This window comes from Podarcis tiliguerta (genome assembly GCF_965153285.1).
Source record: "Podarcis tiliguerta genome assembly, chromosome: 5".
Lineage (NCBI taxonomy): Eukaryota > Metazoa > Chordata > Lepidosauria > Squamata > Lacertidae > Podarcis > Podarcis tiliguerta.
In genome coordinates, this window is record NC_139538.1 from 3,295,980 (window position 1) to 3,313,776 (window position 17,797).

Sequence of the window (17,797 nt, forward strand, 5' to 3'; positions counted from 1 at the left end):
TGATCCTCGGAGTCCCTTGCAGCTCTACAATACTTGGATTAGATTATATATATATTTTCCCAAAAAAATTACTGATTTCCCCCCCAAAAAAATTGAGCAAACAAACAAACATACATCTTAACCGTACTTAATCCAATCTTAGTAACCTTGTTGAGCGACTTTCTAGAATCCCCCTGGCTGAGTTCCAGAGTATATCATTGTAACAGTTTTCCAAAACCAATTTTCTCATAAAATTAACTTAATCACTTAACATCTTTCTTTCTTTTCATTTTAACTTTAAACATGTTATTCTCTAACGTTACATATTTAAATCCTAAGCCTATCAGGTATTTGCAAGTTTTTCCAATTAAGTTATCTTAGCATATTTAACTAAATAGTCTTTGAATGTCATCCCTTCCTTCTGGTACTCCTCCTCCTTCTGGTCGCGGACTCTTCCAGTCACATCGGCTAGCTCCGAAAAGTCCATCATCTTCATCTGCCATTCCTCCACTGTTGGAACTTCTTGTGTTTTCCAATGCTTAGCTAACAAAATTCTAGCTGTAGTTGTGGCATACAAAAACTGTCTAACATCTTTCTTGGGCAACTCCAAACCTGTTATTCCAAGAAGAAAGGCCTCTGGTTTCTTAATAAATATATATTTCAACATTTTTTTCAATTCATTATAAATCTTCTCCCAAAAGTCTTTCACACTGGGGAAGGTCCACCACATATGATAAAAGGTACCTTCTTTTTCTTTACATTTCCAGCATAAATTATCACTATTTTTATATATCTTTGCCAATTTTACAGGGGTTAAGTACCATCTATACATCATTTTCATAATATTTTCCTTTAACACCGTACAAGCAGTGAACTTGACCCCTTTCCTCCATAACCTCTCCCAATCTTCAAACATTATGTTATGTCCCACACCTCTTGCCCAATCTATCATCACAGATTTAACTTGCTCATCCTTTGTATGCCATTCCAACAACAGATTAGATTATCATTTGGCCCAGGTACACCCAGACCCATTTAAGGAAGGGAGACCAGACCAAACAGAGCATTTGCCCTCCCCTTCCTGTGATCTTCCCACTGCCACCAGGTGGAAGTCTTTGTTTTCCCTGGCAAAGGTCTCCTGAGTCCTCTTGAGAACACCTTCTGGTAATGTGCCGTTGGGTTTTTCATAGAATTGTAGAGTTGGAAGGAATTCCTAAAGTCATCTAGTCCAACCCCCTGCGGTGCAGAAATCACAGGTATTTATTCTTATTCCAGTAGACAAGGAATACAACAATCACAATCACAAAAGCAATGAAACAAGAGCAACATTCCCGGCAAAAACTGGGGTCAGCGTGGTTTGGAAATGCTTCATATTTTAGTGTTGCCAAGGAGCTGTAAGTGGTTGAGCTTGCCTTACTCTCCTGCAGACTGGCCGGGAGATTTGCTGGTCTTTGGGGCTCCCTATGATGACCAGCACCTCTAGGCCCCCTATAATGTGCATTGTGTATTCCCAGGTGACAAGCTTCACAATGCTCATGCTTATGAGGGCCCCTGTTCTCATGTACCACCTCAAAGAGTCTGCTGTCATCTAAGCGTTCCCCGTAGCAATTCTTCCTGATGCTGAAGATCAAGCACTCAACGCTATGGGCAACATCCTCTTCGCTGAACTGTGGTTCTTCGTACTTGTCTGCAGAGCACTGGTAGCATCGCTGCCTGAAGGTCTTCATCCTGACCGACCCTTGATTCCTGTATCGCTCCAGGTGCATATGGAACAAGATGACAACTTGATGTGAGGACCAGCTGTGGTAGCATCGTGAACATGTAAAGCTAAAAGAGACAAAGGTGGGAGGAATGGAGAAGAACGGCAACAGGTTTAGGGACTTCTCTTTGGGATTATCCTGGAGAAAGTGCCTCCTTTTGATACTTTGAACCTGCAGTTGATTTCCCCAGATGGACGATCCCAGTTAGCAGAAGTGAAATATACTCGGAGTCGAGTGTGAATTTCATGCTCCTTATTCAGCTCATAGTAGCAATGAATGAAACTTCCCCAAAACATCTAACTATATATACATTATTTACACAATGGGCCCTGCGTGATTGGCTAATTCCGGGCTGCTCCTGTAGGCCAATCAGATTGCAGATTCATGTCATCCAGGAGCCTGATTGGCTGCTACTGCAGGCCAATCAGGTCACTGATTCACTTCTGTTATGTACTGAGTTGAATAGGATCCAAAATGCAGCTGTCTGATTGGTTCTAGAACAATAGGATTCAGAATGCAGCAGTCTGATTGGTCCTAGAACAATAGGATCCAGAATGCAGTAGTCTGATTGGTCCTAAAACAATAGGATCCAGAATGCAGTAGTCTGATTGGTCCTAGAACAATAGGATCCAGAATGAAGCAGTCTGATTGGTCCACAGGAGCCACCCAATCCAGCTCCAGGTGGAAGTAAATACGCAACCTGATTGGCCTACAGGAGAATCCCAGAATTAGCCAATCACATGGGGCCCATTGGGTAATAATGTATATAAAGCATACATTCTGGGGGAACTTCCATTCCTCCTCACCACTATGAGCTGAAGAAAGAGCATGAAATCCACTCTCGACTCCGAGTATATTTCAACCCCCACCTGGAGCTGGCTTGGGTGGCTCCTGCGGACCAATCAGACTGCTGCATTCTGGACCCTATTGTTCTAGGATTCAGCTCAGTACATAACAAAGGGCTCATCCACACTTGGGCCAGAGAGCTTTCCTTGCTGTTCTGCAGCTGTGCCTTGCAAAAATCCAATCTTACCACTGAATCAGATCTTAGAAGACAGGTGGAAAACCCAAAGAGGTTTTGTTTAACTGAGCTGCAGTTCAGTGGGTAGGATTGTGTTTTCGCAAGGTACCGCTGTGGAACCATAAGAAATTGTCTCGGATTTGGGGAGACTAATCAGTACACAATATGCCCAGAAACTGGGATGCGGGTGGCACTGTGGGTTAAACCACAGAGCCTAGGACTTGCTGATCAGAAGGTCGGCAGTTCGAATCACCGCGATGGGGTGAGCTCCCATTGTTCGGTCCCTGCTCCTGCCAACCTAGCAGTTCGAAAGCACCTCAAAGTGCAAGTAGATAAATAGGTACCGCTCCGGTGGGAAGGTAAACGGCATTTCTGTGCGCTGCTCTGGTTTGCCAGAAGTGGCTTAGTCATCCTGGCCATATGACCCGGAAGCTGTACACCGGCTCCTCGGCCAATAAAGTGAGATGAGCGCCGCAAGCCCAGAGTCGGGCACGACTGGACCTAATGGTCAGGGGCCCCTTTACCTTTGCCTTTATGCTCAGAAAACGAGTCAAAAGAAACTGTATGAGCCTGGAGTCACATGAAATCCCAGAGCTTCCTTCTGCCCTGCTTTCAAGAGAAGGAGCTGGTTCTCGAAGGTGTTTTTCCCCCGGGCCACACTTTCAGAATACAGATTTGCTTGTGCCGCACTGAATTTTTCATTGATAAAAAAACACAAAGAAACAACTTCTAGAAGTGCTTGATTTATAGAACAAAATACAACTACTTGACTATGGGACACCCAGAAAGTTTAAAACAATGTGGCTACAGAAGAACATGAATCATTTCGCAGATAGAATTATAAATAAACAAGCCTCTTATACGTGTACCTTAAATATGTATACAAACTCAATTAGAGGTGTGAGCTTGCCAGGTAATCTCAGGTCTCATTTGAGACAAATAAACACCCATCTCTTCATCAACACAAAGAAACCTTTCTCTTTTCTGATGTTTCATATTTGTCAGAGTTGAAAATCCCTGCGCAACACAATATGTCATGGAGAACTGTAGAAGAATAGCCAATGCTCTTGAAGAGAGGCATAGATACTGTTTCTGGATGTATAAACCCCCAAAAATTATTTTGGTACTATACTATACTATACTATACTATACTATACTATACTATACTATACTATACTATACTATACCGGAAACTGCAAATAATCCAGAATGCGGCAGCTAGACTGGTGACTGGGAGTGGCCGCCGGGACCACATAACACCGGTTCTGAGAGATTTGCATTGGCTCCCCGTACGTTTCCGAGCACAATTCAAAGTGCTGGTGCTGATCTTTAAAGCCCTAACTGGCCTCAGTCCTGTATACCTGAAGGAGCATCTCCACCCCCATCATCCAGCCCGGACACTGAGATCCAGCACCGAGGGCCTTCTGGCAGTTCCCTCATTGCAAGAAGTGAGGTTACAGGGAACCAGGCAGAGGGCCTTCTTGGTAGTGGCGCCCGCCCTGTGGAACACCCTCCCTTCAGATGTGAAGGAAATAAGCAGCTATCTTATTTTTAAAAGACATCTGAAGGCAGCCCTGTTCAGGGAAGTTTTTAATATTTAACACTGTACTGTTTTTAACACTTGATTGGGAGCCGCCCAGAGTGGCTGGAGAAACTCAGCCAGATGGGCGGGGTATAAATAAACTATTATTATTATTATTATTATTATTATTATTATTATTATTATTATACTACTGAAAACAAACTGGCAAGGTTTGGCTCAGGTGCAGTAAAGGTGTAGCGGCAAAAAGTTTTGTGTGCACAGCTGCTATCGATCTCACAATAACCCCCTGTCTGAGGGGACCTCGACAGATCTTTGAAGCCACTGGTGTGCCGGAGCACATTATGGGAAGAGCTGTAGCTCAGGATTAGAGATCAGGATCAATTCCCAATGACAACTCTGGGTAGGGCTAGGAGAGGGCCCTGAGTGAAACCCTGGACGCAGGCATGGCCAAACTTGGCCCTCCAGCTGTTTTGGGACTACAACTCCCATCATCCCTAACTAACCAATGGTCAGGGATGATGGGAACTGTAGTCCCCAAACAGCTGAAGGGCCACATTTGGCCCTGCCTGCTGGAGAATCGCTGTCAGTCAGGGTAGGCAGTACTGAGCATCTGACACAGCAAAAGGCAGCTTTTTATGGCTCTGTGCATTGCAAAATTATTGGGTATGCAGCAGCAGCTGATGTTTTACCTTCCGTGAGCGTGTTCCTGCAGCGATTTCCTCCATGGAGATGCCACATTATGGACGTCAAGGTTCCGATCCATTGTTAGTCTCCAGAAATCTCTCGGTTTCACTGCTTCAATTTGCTCCTTGAAAACCGCTCTCCAAAAGTCCATGTTCATCTTCTTCGTGTATATTTTGGGATCGGTCCTGCTTAATATAAAGCCTATTTTGTTTTTTCAGAGGCCCGTATCGGAGTCCAGTGAAACAGTGGGTGGTTCACCTTCTTGCCAGCTTTCTAGTTCCTCTCTCACACAAGCTGCCCAGCCCAAACCTTTGAGAAACGAAACTGAAGTGAGACTTACCAGGAAGAGTTTCTTAACAAACAACATCAGAAGTTGAAAGCCTACTCTGATGGCTTTGGGGCAACACCTTTTGTAGCAATACTTCAGGCTACCCTGCTAGGGTAGTGCTGAACATGTTGTTTCTACTGATTTCCTACCCCTTTGGCTCCTGAGTTATACAGTGGTACCTCGCAAGACGAAAAACTCGCAAGACGAAAAACTCGCAAGACAAAAGAGTTTTTTGTTCTTTGAGTTGCTTCGCAAGACGAATTTCCCTATGGGCTTGCTTCGCAAGACGAAAATGTCTTGCGCCTTTTTCTTAAAACCGTCAATGCATTCCTATGGGAAACCGTCAATGCATTTCCTATGGGAAACCGTGCTTCGCAAGACGAAAAATTCACAAGACAAAAAAACTCGCGGAACGAATTAATTTCGTCTTGCGAGGCACCACTGTAAGAACTTTCAGGATTCAGCTCCTAGCACACAATGACCTCACTGTGCCCTTTTTCGTCTGTTTTAATGAAATAATCAAATAACTACCGTATGTTTCGCTCTATAGGACGCACCCAACCAGAGGAGGCACCTTGTTTTAGAGGGGGAGAACAAGAAAAAAAAAATCTCCCCCTCTCTGCTCAGCGCCCCTTCAGAGAAGCGGCAGGAGAAACGGAGCCCCTTCCATTTCTCCTCCCGCTTGGCTGAAGGGGCGCTGCGCAGCTCTCCCTCTCTGCTGAAGCCAGGAGAGTCTTGCTCTCCCGGCTTCAGCAAAAGGAACCCGAAGCCTGCGGAGCGCAGTGTGAGTTCCCGCTGCGCTCCAAAGGCTTCAGGCGGCTATCCCTGAAGCCTGGGGAGCAAGAGGGGTCGGTGCGCACCGAGGCCTCTCGCTCTCCAGGCTTCAGCGAAAGCAACGCGTAGCCTCTGGAGCGCGGAGGGAGCTTTCCCTCTGCGCTTCAGAGGCTTTATGTTGCTATCGCTGAAGCCAAGGAGCCTGCATTCACTGCAGGCACACACATTTCCCCTTAATTTTTGAAGGGGGGAAAGTGCGTCCTATAGAGCGAAAAATATGGTAAGTGTTTTCCACGCAGTTTGCTCTCCTTACCTTGATGCTTCCATCAGCTGGGGCTTCCTGTAACTTGTGGAGCAGAGATATTGCAAGCAAACATTGGTTCCTGAGATCGAGGAGCAGGCTTTGTCTATGGTCGGTTACAACTGGACTCCATTTTTAATCAAGATGGCGGTTGGAGCCTTTCAAAATGGTGCTGAATTTAACCACTGATTTCAAAACTGCACTGATTTCTCAGAATTCCTGAGCAATGCCAGGATACGAGGCTGAAAGTCCACTATATATTGTTATGGGAGTGGGGGTTGGTCTGGATTATATTGGTGGGACCCTTCCAGGGCTGTGAGTCTATATTGTGAGAAATGTAAATGTTGTCTTTTCAGTTTGCTCCTGCAGAAGAGAAAAATGCTTTTATCAATCAGAAAATTGCAGCTGAGGTGTGTAAGGCTATAGGAATGTTGCAGCCAGGGTGTGGGTGGCTGTTGCTAGCATATTTCAAACTAGCTGTGGTCATGTTTCTTTAGAAATCATGAGGCTTTTTGAGAGAACCAAGCTGTTGCAAAATTCTGAAGAATTAGAGTATCTTTAGATTTGAAAATAAGGGATCAGCAGCCTCACCTGTCTCAGGGACAGTCTACGGGATATCTAACAATCCGGGATAGCAGCGGGAAGCAGCGGGAAACGGCGCTGGAATAAGGGAATTTCCCGCAAAAAAAGGGAAAGTTGACAGCTATGAACCTGAAGCGTCTGTAACCTGAAGCGTCTGTAACCTGAGGTACCACTGTAGTTGAAACCAGTGTTACACACTTTGGTGAAATAAAGGAACATACCGGTAGCTTTATTGCTAAAAACAGTATGTAAGGGGGGAAAGGCTTGGCCAAATAAGGGGCTTTGGGGAACAGGAAAAACTAACCAAATAAGGGGTTTTGGGGATGAAAGAGGGAGTAGGGGGTTGGACTTTACATTGCAATAGACAGATGCGATAGGTGTGAACTTCAAACGCCCCTTCCTTGTGGGCAACGAAGGAGGGAATTGCGCTTGGGGAAAGGGTTTATATATTCATGTTTTTGATAAGGGGTGGCCTGCCTGCCTTTTCAGGACACCCACTTGCAAGTGTTTATTTTCGATAAAATATTGCTGCTTCATCAACTTTGCCCAGGCTTTATTATTTCAAAGGGCTCCAGGACCCCAGTCCTGGGCACCAGCATTTATATCTCACAATATCATTAACCTTCCAGAGTCCCTTACTCTTCCTTTGATATATCCTAGAGCAGGGGTCTGCAACCCGCGGCTCCGGAGCCGCATGTGGCTCTTTTACACCTTTGTCGCGGCTCCGGGGCGGATACTAGCGAGGGGAGGAGGCACATTGTGCGCCCCGACACTCCCCACTGTGGCGGGCGCTGTGCTGGCTGTGACGTCGCATGGGGGCGGTGCGTGCGTTAGTCACGCACGGTCCCGACGTCACCTTCCCGCCCGCCCACCCGCCTGATACATTGTAAGGGGCATGTACGCTGGTCACTGCATTGAAAGGGGGCATGTATGCTGGTCACTGTTTTGAAGGGGAGTGAAGAACACAAACACACACACAAAGGTAACTTGTTAATTTAACGTTTATTTCTATGAGGAGGAGTAATTCTGAGGGGTCAAACAAAGAAATAATTTAAAAAAAGTGACAAAAGGTTATTTTTATAATGACGAGTTTTGCGGCTCCCAGTTTTTTTTCTCTTTGGAAACGGGTCCAAGTGGCTCTTTTTGTCTTAAAGGTTGCAGACCCCTGCCCTAGAGACCTAATGTTGAAGCTTTGAATTGCCAGAGAGAGCAAGTCAGGCCTCTGTGTGTTTGCGAATGCCAATGATGGCTCTGGGTTGCCCCTTCACAAAGGCAGCAGCTGAGTTCAAAACCATCGGCTAACACAAGACATGCTTGGGCAAGTTCTTACTAAACCAGTTTCCATGCTTTCGCTAATCCTCCCTCTGTATAGCACGTGGAAACTTAAGAAGGGCAGCCAAAATGTGCTGTTGTCCCTGCCCCCTGATGCTTTCTTCCCATTCACAAAGTTGGCAGCTGAGTTCATGGCCATCGGCTAACACAGGGCACGCCTGGGCTAGAAAAGAGTATGCAAGCTTTTGAGTTCTTCACAACTCTTCATCAGGCTAGATGGAGAATTCTGAAGAACTCTAAAGCTTGCACATTTTTTAAAAAACAGCAACAACAACTTTGGGGTGGGGCATTAGCCTGATAAAGGTATTGCCCTAATATGGACTTTGGAATTTTTCTTACGTGCTAACATGCCTTCCTTTATTTTCTCCTCTCTTTTCTTCCCAGTCACAGTTATGGGGTTCGAGGGACCCCAACAACCAATTTAATTCAATCGCAATCTCATTATGCTGTTATTATTATTCCTCGGGTCAACTCTATTTCTGGCCAGCTAAGAATTTCTATATATATTGATTATTTCCATAAGTAGTTAAATGCCCTGTGTTCCAAATCTGCATATAAGCAGCTAATTTTGTTTAGGTGAGCCTAGCCAGATGTTTAGAACGTTTATGCAAGTTTTAATCTGTTTTTAGTCTATTGCTATTTTAATTTTTCAAAAGTCTTAAATTATTGTTGTTAATTTCTCTTATTGATAATTTCATTGCTTTTTGTAAACCCCTATGAAGCTTTTTTTTCCAATCAAGCATATTATAAATTTTATGAAATAAATAAATCCTGTTGCACAAACCCTTTTTGCTGGGGAGAGAATGGAGTTACCGATTTGATTTCCATTGCTAGCACTACTATCATCATCATTAGGTATTTTGGAAATATCCAGAACAAATACACAGGATCCGAGAGGGTTTTTTCTTTTGCAATTTATTTTATTCATTTGAAACAGTTTTCTCTTACCCAATCCTTCAATGTCTTAAAATTTCCAGGAACAAGTAATACCTCAGAAATAAACAACAACAGACCTCTCTTTTTAAGATCAAACAGAACAGGTAATGTATAATAAAACCAGATGGCAGCAGAAATATGCAGCTGCATTAAAACAAAATATGTTCTTATTTTAAAATCTTAAAACAAAAACAAGTTTGCCATTGCCGCCCCCCAACCCAATGGCAAATGCAACATGGGAAAACTTTGCAAAGAGGCTTAGAAGGTAGAAACCAGGGACTCCTTAATAATTCACTGTATAGTTAACTTGCAGTACAATGGTATACAGTTTTGGGGCACCCATAGTTAGAGTTAGTAAATGTTAGGAATTACTAAATGCTTAAAGTCTTCACCTGGGGGAGAGAGAGTGTTGCAGTGTAAAATAGAAAAATGCAGTTTAAGCTTGTCTGCCAGACCAGGGCATCGTCGGACGGGCGGGCGGGATGGGCAGAGAGCTGTTAAGACGTAGAAAGATGTTGTGGTCAACACATGAAGGAAGACCTTTGAATTTGCTGAAAGGTTAAGCTTTTTCTACTATGGAAATGCAATTCTGGGGAAAGTTCACCTGTTCACATTCTATCTGTCGGACACTGTATTACGTGGGTGGCCACTAAAAAAAAATATTGGGGGGCGGCCATCCACACCACCTGCAAAAGAATCCACTTCTATATCAATTTGTTCATTCCCCAGGTGAGAGACCACCTGCTAAATAAACCAATGGAAGCGAATTCAAGTCCCGTATCCAAGAGCGACCCAGCATTTATTAAACTCATTGCACTAGCACAGCCTTGCCAACCAGCCGCTCAGTTACTTCTCATGACCTGTAACCTTTCCTGATCTATGTAGAAGGGTGTTTATGTCTGAAGAACGTTCAGATGTTTTATGACTCATTGTTTGAACTACTATAAAAGCTGTGTTCGGATTTGCTGATCACACAACTAGCAGCTGATCACACAACGGTATACTTGATTGATTGATTGAACGATATTCTATTCAAGTAGCAAAGAAATAAAAGGGAAGAAAAGGCAAATCTTACACCATCACAATTTGCCACTGGCGTAATAGTTTCAGAAAACAGAAAGGCATATTCAGACATTCGACAGCTTTTGTACCGGAGGCAGCCGGGCTTCTAAAGTCACGGCAGGCCAAGCCAGCAGGGGAGGGTGCCTGAATTTGCATTGCAGTTTAAATTCCCTGCCTGCTCTGCTATCACCGGAACCAGTTAGGTAATGAAAGAAAGCATATAGGCCATGAAAATTATAATTGAAATTATAAACACTGCTATAATTAGAATTACAGACCAAAGACAGTAATTGCAACCCTGTGTTGGGGCTGAGGACCCTGTGGAGGATGGGGCCAAGGACCCTGTGGATGATGGGGGTAAAGACCCTGTGATTGATGGGGCTGAGGGCCTTGGGAAAGATGGGGCTGAGGACCAGGGGAATGATGGGGCAGAAGACCCTGTGAATGATGGGGCTGAGGGCCTTGGGAATGATGGGGCTGAACGCCAGGGGAATGATGGAGCTGAGGACCCTGGGAATGATGGACTTGGTGTTTCTATCTGTATAATGGTCGCTGGATACCCTGTGCTTTGGGGTTTTCCACAGTGCTCTGCTTGCTTCGACCGCCCTTGTTGCCCTTTGTGGATTCCCAGCTGGCACCCTTCACAAAACTCGCGCTTATGCGGACCACCCTCGTGACAGACCACCTTAGAGAGCTGACTGCGGTCAACCTGCTCCCCATAGCAATTCTCCCTGATGTCGAGGATCAAGTCTTTCAAGATGTCGGCAACGTCGTCCTCGGAGAACCGTGGCTCTTCGTACGTGTCCAGAGAGCATTCGTGGCACCGTTGACCCAAGGGCTTCATCTTGACGTGTCCTCGCCTCTCAGAACTGTCCCATTGCATGTGGAACAGGATAAGAACTTGGTATGAGGACCAGCTGTGCCAGCATCCGGAACAGGTAAATCTAGCAGGGAGAGAGGGGGAGATGATGGGAGGAGAAGCAAGCAGAATTAGGTACTTCTGTTGAGGCTCTCCTGAAGAGTGGACCTCAGGAGAACCCTACATGGAACCCTGGAGAACCACAGCCAGTCAGGGGAGACAGCCCAGGGCTAGATGGACCAATGCTTTGATTCAGGAAAAGGCAGCTCTCTATGTTCCTGCGCATTACAAAAATATTAGCTATCTGGCAGAAGCTTTGTTCTTTTGTTTTACCTTCCATGAGCATGCTCCTGAAGTGTTTCTGTCCATCCGGGTTCCACGCTGTGGAATTCAATCCTGCGATCCTTTGTCAACTTCCAGAGATCATTTGGCTTCACCTCATTCATCTGCTTCTTAAAAACCCGTCTCCAAAAATCCATCGTGAGCCTATTCATGTTTCTTTTCCGATCGGTGTTGCTTAATGACAAAGGTGATTGTGGTCTTTTTTGCAGATGCCAGAATGGGATGCAGTGGGAAGGTGGGTGCCGTTTGTGATTTCCTCCTTTCCTTTCCTCACTCTCACAAGCTGACCGTTTGCAAAACGAAACTCAGCCAAGAATTAACAACACCAGAGGTTCAAAGTCAACTGTGAGGACTTTGGGACAACTCTTTCTGTAGTTTCCAGGTGGCATGGATAGCCAACAATAGCTTTTATTACCTGTTTAGTTTACTTGCAATACAATAGTATATAGCGTACCTCTGTAGTGGGCAAGGTAACATTTCTAAGCTTCTTTGTATACTATTTTGTGTTTTAGCTAATAGCTCCAATGAACTTTACACTTACTGTTTGTTAACTGTCTTGATCCTTCCTCCAAAATTATCAAGCAGTATGTCACTGGTGGTTTCAATTCTTCCTTGTTATTGTGTTTTAAAAGCTGTGATGGTTGAAGAAAGTAATGCTTTCAGATACCAGTACAGTGGTATCTTGGGTTACAGAGGCTTCAGGTTACATACGCTTCAGGTTACAGACTCTGCTAACCCAGAAATAGTACCTCAGGTTAAGAACTTTGCTTCAGGATGAGAACAGAAATTGTGCTCCAGCGGCGCGTCAGCAGCAGGAGGCCCCATTAGCTAAAGTGGTGCTTCAGGTTAAGAACAGCTTCAGGTTAAGAACGGACCTCCAGAACGAATTAAGTTCTTAACCCGAAGTACCACTGTATACCTTTGTATACTATTTTGTGTTTTAGCTAATAGCTCCAATGAACATTACACTTATTGTTTGTTAACTGTCTTGATCCTTCCTCCAAAAATTATCAAGCAGTATGTCACTGGTGGTTTCAATTCTTCCTTGTTATTGTGTTTTAAAAGCTGTGACGGCTGAAGAAAGTAACGCTTTCAGATACCAGTACCTGGAAACTGCAGGAGAGGAGAGTTCCCTGGTTTCCCACTGGGGCACCTGGAGGACCACTGTGAGAACAGGATCCTGGACTAGACGGTCACCCATTTCCCCAATCCAGCAGACTCTTTTTTATGTTTTTATACTCCTTTCTTTTAAAAAGTGCTTTTGCCAGGGCCTTCTCAGTGGTGGCTCCGACCTGGTGGAATGCTCTGTCCCATGAGACCAGGGCCCTGCAGGATTTAACTTCCTTCCACAGGGCCTGTAAGACAGAGCTATTCCACTTGGCTTTCAGTTTGATCTTTTATTCCCCTTCCTTCCCTCCCACTCCCATTTTTATGAAGATTACTAGCTCTGGGATCCCACAGCTAATCCTCCCCTGGTCTCCTCGCTGGCCCAAATAGGACTAATTTAGCCACCTAGCCCTGGTGATCATCTAATGTTTATTGGATGGATTTTCCCCTAAATTGATTTTTTGAATTCTGAATTTATTGTTATTCACGTTTTATACTGTATTCTATGCTGTTTTTCATTGCATCAATTAAGTGTTTTAAATTTGTTGTTAGCTGCCCTGAGCCCGGCTATCTGAACTGGGAAGGGCAGGGTATTAATTTAAAATTATTTATTTATTTGTTGTTGCACTAGGGAGACAGAGAACTTTACTCCACTTTAATTGTGCAAACCCAAATGTCCTGGTTATGCGCTTGAATCCCTGCTCCCCAAGCCCTTACAAGTCCGGAAAATGTGTCCAGAGAATTATATTCAGGTGGTGCACTCTCCTTCCTTGAAGCTTTTTAAGCAGCGGTTAGATGGCCACCTGTCAATTTTTTGCAATCAATAGCCTTGCAGCTACTGTTGCGTATAAATATAATTTAAAATTGGAAAAGTGGTATTAAACCGACAAAAATAGAGTGGCTTGCCAAATTATTGGAGTACTACAATATATCCAAAACAATGGGAGAAATTGGAAGGATCTCAAAAGAGAAGGCAGACAGGGACTGGAAGGTGTTTAAAGGATACTTGCAAAACCATATTTAAAAATCAGAACTCCTATTAGAATAAACAAGTTCCGTTTTAAATACTGGAATACTAAATAAGATGGATAACAATGTATAATAGAAAAAGAAGCATGAAATTAGGTAAAAGGTGTGTGAAAGAACGTAATAGAAGTGGAAAGAAATTGCAATTGAGTAGATTGGAAGTCTAACCCAAAGGTGGGGTGAAGGGTGGTGGATGGTGATGGGAAAAGGAATTACCGTATTTTTCGCTCTATAAGACGCACCAGACCACAAGACGCACCTAGTTTTTGGAGGAGGAAAACAAGAAAAAAAATATTCTGAATCTCAGAAGCCAGAACAGCAAGAGGGATCGCTGCGCAGTGAAAGCAGCAATCCCTCTTGCTGTTCTGGCTTCTGGGATAGCTGCGCAGCCTGCATTCACTCCATAAGACGCACACACATTTCCCCTTACTTTTTAGGAGGGGAAAAGTGAGTCTTATAGAGCAAAAAATACGGTATCTGTGGGATTGAGTCTAGGTATGTTTGAACATTTTTAAGGATTGTATGAAATGTATGTTTGTATTAAAAAAATAATAGATGGCCACCTGTCCTGGTTGCTTTAATTGAGATTTCTGCATTGCAGCGGGCTGGACTAGATGACACTCAAGGCCCCTTCCGAGTCTACAATTCTATGATTCACCTTGAATTGGAGCCAGAAATGAAGTACAATTCACCTTCCCATGCCTTCTTGCTTTCTAAAAGCAAAGCACGCCGTCTGACCCACAGGGAGTCTCATTTCCACACCCACTCAAAACGCACCCACACACGGCCACATTTGCATGCTCAGACTCTCCTTGCTCAACGATACACCAGCAGCCACACTTCACCCCTTTGCAGGAAATGCACGCAATTTCCTGCGGTGTAACAGAACAACCCCACTTCCGACCACCAATACCTCGGATGCTGATTGGGCGTCACAGCAACACCTAGTCATGCCCATGCCAGGAGAGCCAGGTGGTTTGTCTGCTCTCGGCGATTGAGGTTTGCGCACATGGGGTGCTTCACAGTTCTGAGAAGCAGACAGAGGCCTTTTTTCAAGTCAGCATTTTTCTGCTACCACAGTTGCGCCTGCCTCTAGAATTGTTCGGTTGCACAGACTCAGGAGGCTGCGAAAGGACACCTTTCAGGGGGGTGGGAAAGACTGAAAGGCTGCAGGACAGATGCCAAATTTTCAACCTGTTTGTGAAAATCATCAGAGATCGCAAAGAAAGGAATATATGATAACAACAAGAAGAGAAAGAAAGTAATAAAGGACTATCCGAATCGAACTGGATGGGACTGTCTAATTAAAGCAGCAAAATAAGTGATGCCTGGAGTTATCCGGAATTTTGGACTCAAGCGGAGCTTGATGTATGGGTACCCTCAAAAAAAAATTGAAATTTGGCTGTATAATTTGGAACTAATGTGATTTGAATAATGTGATGTGATTGGCCTGTTAATAAAAATTATTAAAATAATAATAATGAAAGGCTGCAGGACAGGTGGGCAGCTAAGTAAGCAAGTATAGGACCTGAATCTGGCGACATGTAAAGGCAGGGTGTTATGTACTGAGTTGAATAGGATCCAAAATGCAGCAGTCTGATTGGTCCTAGAACAATAGGATTCAGAATGCAGCAGTATGATTGGTCCTAGAACAATAGGATCCAAAATGCAGCAGTCTGATTGGTCCTAGAACAATAGGATTCAGAATGCAGCAGTATGATTGGTCTGCAGGAGCCACCCAATCCAGCTCCAGATGGAAGTGAATCCACAACCTGATTGGCCTACAGGAGAATCCCGGAATTAGCCAATCACGTGAGGCCCATTGTGTCAATAATGTATATAAAGCAGATACTTTGGGGAAACTTCAATTCCTCCTCACCACTATGAGCTGAATAAAGAGCATGAAATCCACTCTCGACTCCGAGTATATTTCACAGGGGCTTTTTGCTTCTTCTTTTTTTACATTAGTACTGATTGGGTAAAAGGGGTAATTCATATTGCAGCGCCCTGTCCAAACAATAGTACAGTTTTTAGAAGTTATCTAAAAGCAGGCCTGGGTGGTTACTGCTGAAGGATCGATAGCTCAGACTATCAATCTCAGGGTACTGGGTTCAAGCCCCATGCTGGTCAAAAAGATCCCTACATTGTAGGTGTTGGACCAACTCTACAATTCTACAGTTCTATGATTCTGCTGGTAGCAAATCCTATAGGGCAGGGCCTCAGCCCCAGTGAAGTTCAGCTGAACCTCATGGGTGCAGAAGTTCTTGGAGATCGAGGTAGAGCATAAGGAGTCAGGTCCTTAAACTACTTTGTCCCCAATTATTATGTTCACAATGAAGGATTTGTTTTTATCTACCTACCTATCTTTCTCCTTTGTATTGTTTCAATGGATTCTGAGGTATGGGCTGGAGATTCTAGTCAGTGATAGACTATGGGGGGTACCGTATTTTTCGCTCTATAAGACGCACCCGACCATAAGACGCACCTAGTTTTAGAGGAGGAAAACAAGAAAAAATATTCTCACCCTCTCTGCGCAGCGCCCCTTCAGCGAAGTGGCAGGAGAAATGGAGTCCCTTCCAGGTTGTTGGGAAGCAGCTGTCATACATAGAATTGTAGAGTTGGAAGGGACAGCTCTTAAACCTCATAAAGTTCTTCTTGATGCTAGTCAAATTATCCTTTCTTGTCATTTAAATCCACCAGATTGGGGTCTGCCATCTGGAGCATTGGAAAACAAGTTTGCTCCATCTGGAAACCCAGCCAGAAGGGCAGAGTAATAATAAATAATAATATATTACTTATACCCTGCCCATCTGGCTGGGTTTCCCCAGCCACTCTGGGCAGCTCCCAACAGAATATTAAGAACACGATAAAACATCAAACATTAAGAACTACCCTAAACAGGGCTGCCTTCAGATGTCTTCTAAAAGTCAAAGTTCTAAAAGTCTTCTAAAAGTCAGTTTATTTCCTTGACATCTGATGGCAGAGCATTCCACAGGGCGGGTGCCACCACCAAGAAGGCCCTCTGCCTGATTCCCTGTAACCGCCAGAAGGTCCTCAGAGCTGGACCTCAGTGTCCGGGCTGAGCGATGGGGGTGGAGACGCTCCTTCAGGTAGACAGGGCCAAGGCCATTTAGGGCTTTAAAGGTCAGCACCAACCCTTTGAATTGTGCTCGGAAACGTACTGGGAGCCAGTGTAGGTCTTTCAGGACTGGTGTTATATGGTCTCGGCCATTATTATTATTATTATTCCAATATATTTCACAGAATCATAGAATGTAGAGATGGGAGGGACCATGATAATCATCTAGTCCAGGAGTCAACAAACTTTTTCAGCAGGGGGCCAGTCCACTGTCCCTCAGACCTTGTGGGGGGCCGGACTATATTTTCAAGGGGGGAAATGAACGCATTCCTATGTCCCACAAATAGCCCAGAGATGCATTTTAAATAAAAAGGACACATGCTACTCATGCAAAAACAAGCTGATTCCCAGACCGTCTGTGGGCCGGATTGAGACGGCGATTGGGCCGGATCCAGCCCACGGGCCTTAGGTTGCCTACCCCTTATCTAGACCAGCCCCCTGCAACGTATTAGGAATCTCAGCTAAAGCATCCATGACAGATGGCCATTCAACCTCTACTTTAAAAACCCCAGGGATTCTACCACCTTCCTGCTCTTAATACATTTATGAGAACAGCTGTCCCACAGCATAGTTTCCTAGCCCGGAAACTTTTCATGCTCTTCCCCACTTGCTGCTGGCCTGACATTTGTATGCACATGATGTAACAGGTCGGCATTGCCACGTGCAGAGTTCGCCTTGCGCTTGGTGGTGCAGCGTGGACCGCAGACCGCACAAGCAGCAGCTCTTTGGTTCCCAGAGCTTGCAATGGCAGCAGAGTGGGAAATCTGAACAACACAAGTCACATTTTCTGCGTAAGTGTGAATAACATCACAACAGCCTGCCGGGCACAGTGTGATACAACCTCGCCCTGAGCTGTTGCAAGAGCAATCTCACAGACACCTCCCGCTCAACGAACCCAGCGAGAAATTACCCAAAATAAATATAAATTTCCCACATGCAAAACATGGAACACTTCTAAAGGACGGAAAATGCAAGGTGGGAAAAACTTTGGCAAGTTATCAGGTGCTGACACAGCTATAGGG

The 17,797-nt window shown here is 44.6% G+C and overlaps 2 protein-coding genes across 2 annotated transcripts; both read right to left on the reverse strand.

Moving 5' to 3' along the window:
- Positions 1 to 584: 584 nt before the first annotated feature.
- On the reverse strand, positions 585 to 5,398 carry LOC310677826 (receptor-transporting protein 2-like). Its single transcript, XM_083441019.1, has 2 exons — positions 4,993 to 5,398; positions 585 to 1,941 (listed from the first exon to the last, which is right to left on the reverse strand). Exons 1-2 carry the CDS (start codon positions 5,142 to 5,144, stop codon positions 1,230 to 1,232), a joined length of 864 nt encoding a protein of 287 aa, XP_083297145.1. The 5' UTR covers positions 5,145 to 5,398; the 3' UTR covers positions 585 to 1,229.
- A 3,695-nt stretch (positions 5,399 to 9,093) lies between these two features.
- On the reverse strand, positions 9,094 to 12,321 carry LOC310678437 (receptor-transporting protein 2-like). The gene is made up of 2 exons (XM_083442405.1): positions 11,495 to 12,321; positions 9,094 to 11,246 (listed from the first exon to the last, which is right to left on the reverse strand). The coding sequence occupies exons 1-2, from the start codon at positions 11,653 to 11,655 to the stop codon at positions 10,502 to 10,504; spliced, it is 906 nt and encodes a 301-aa protein (XP_083298531.1). The 5' UTR covers positions 11,656 to 12,321; the 3' UTR covers positions 9,094 to 10,501.
- Between the last annotated feature and the right edge of the window lie 5,476 nt (positions 12,322 to 17,797).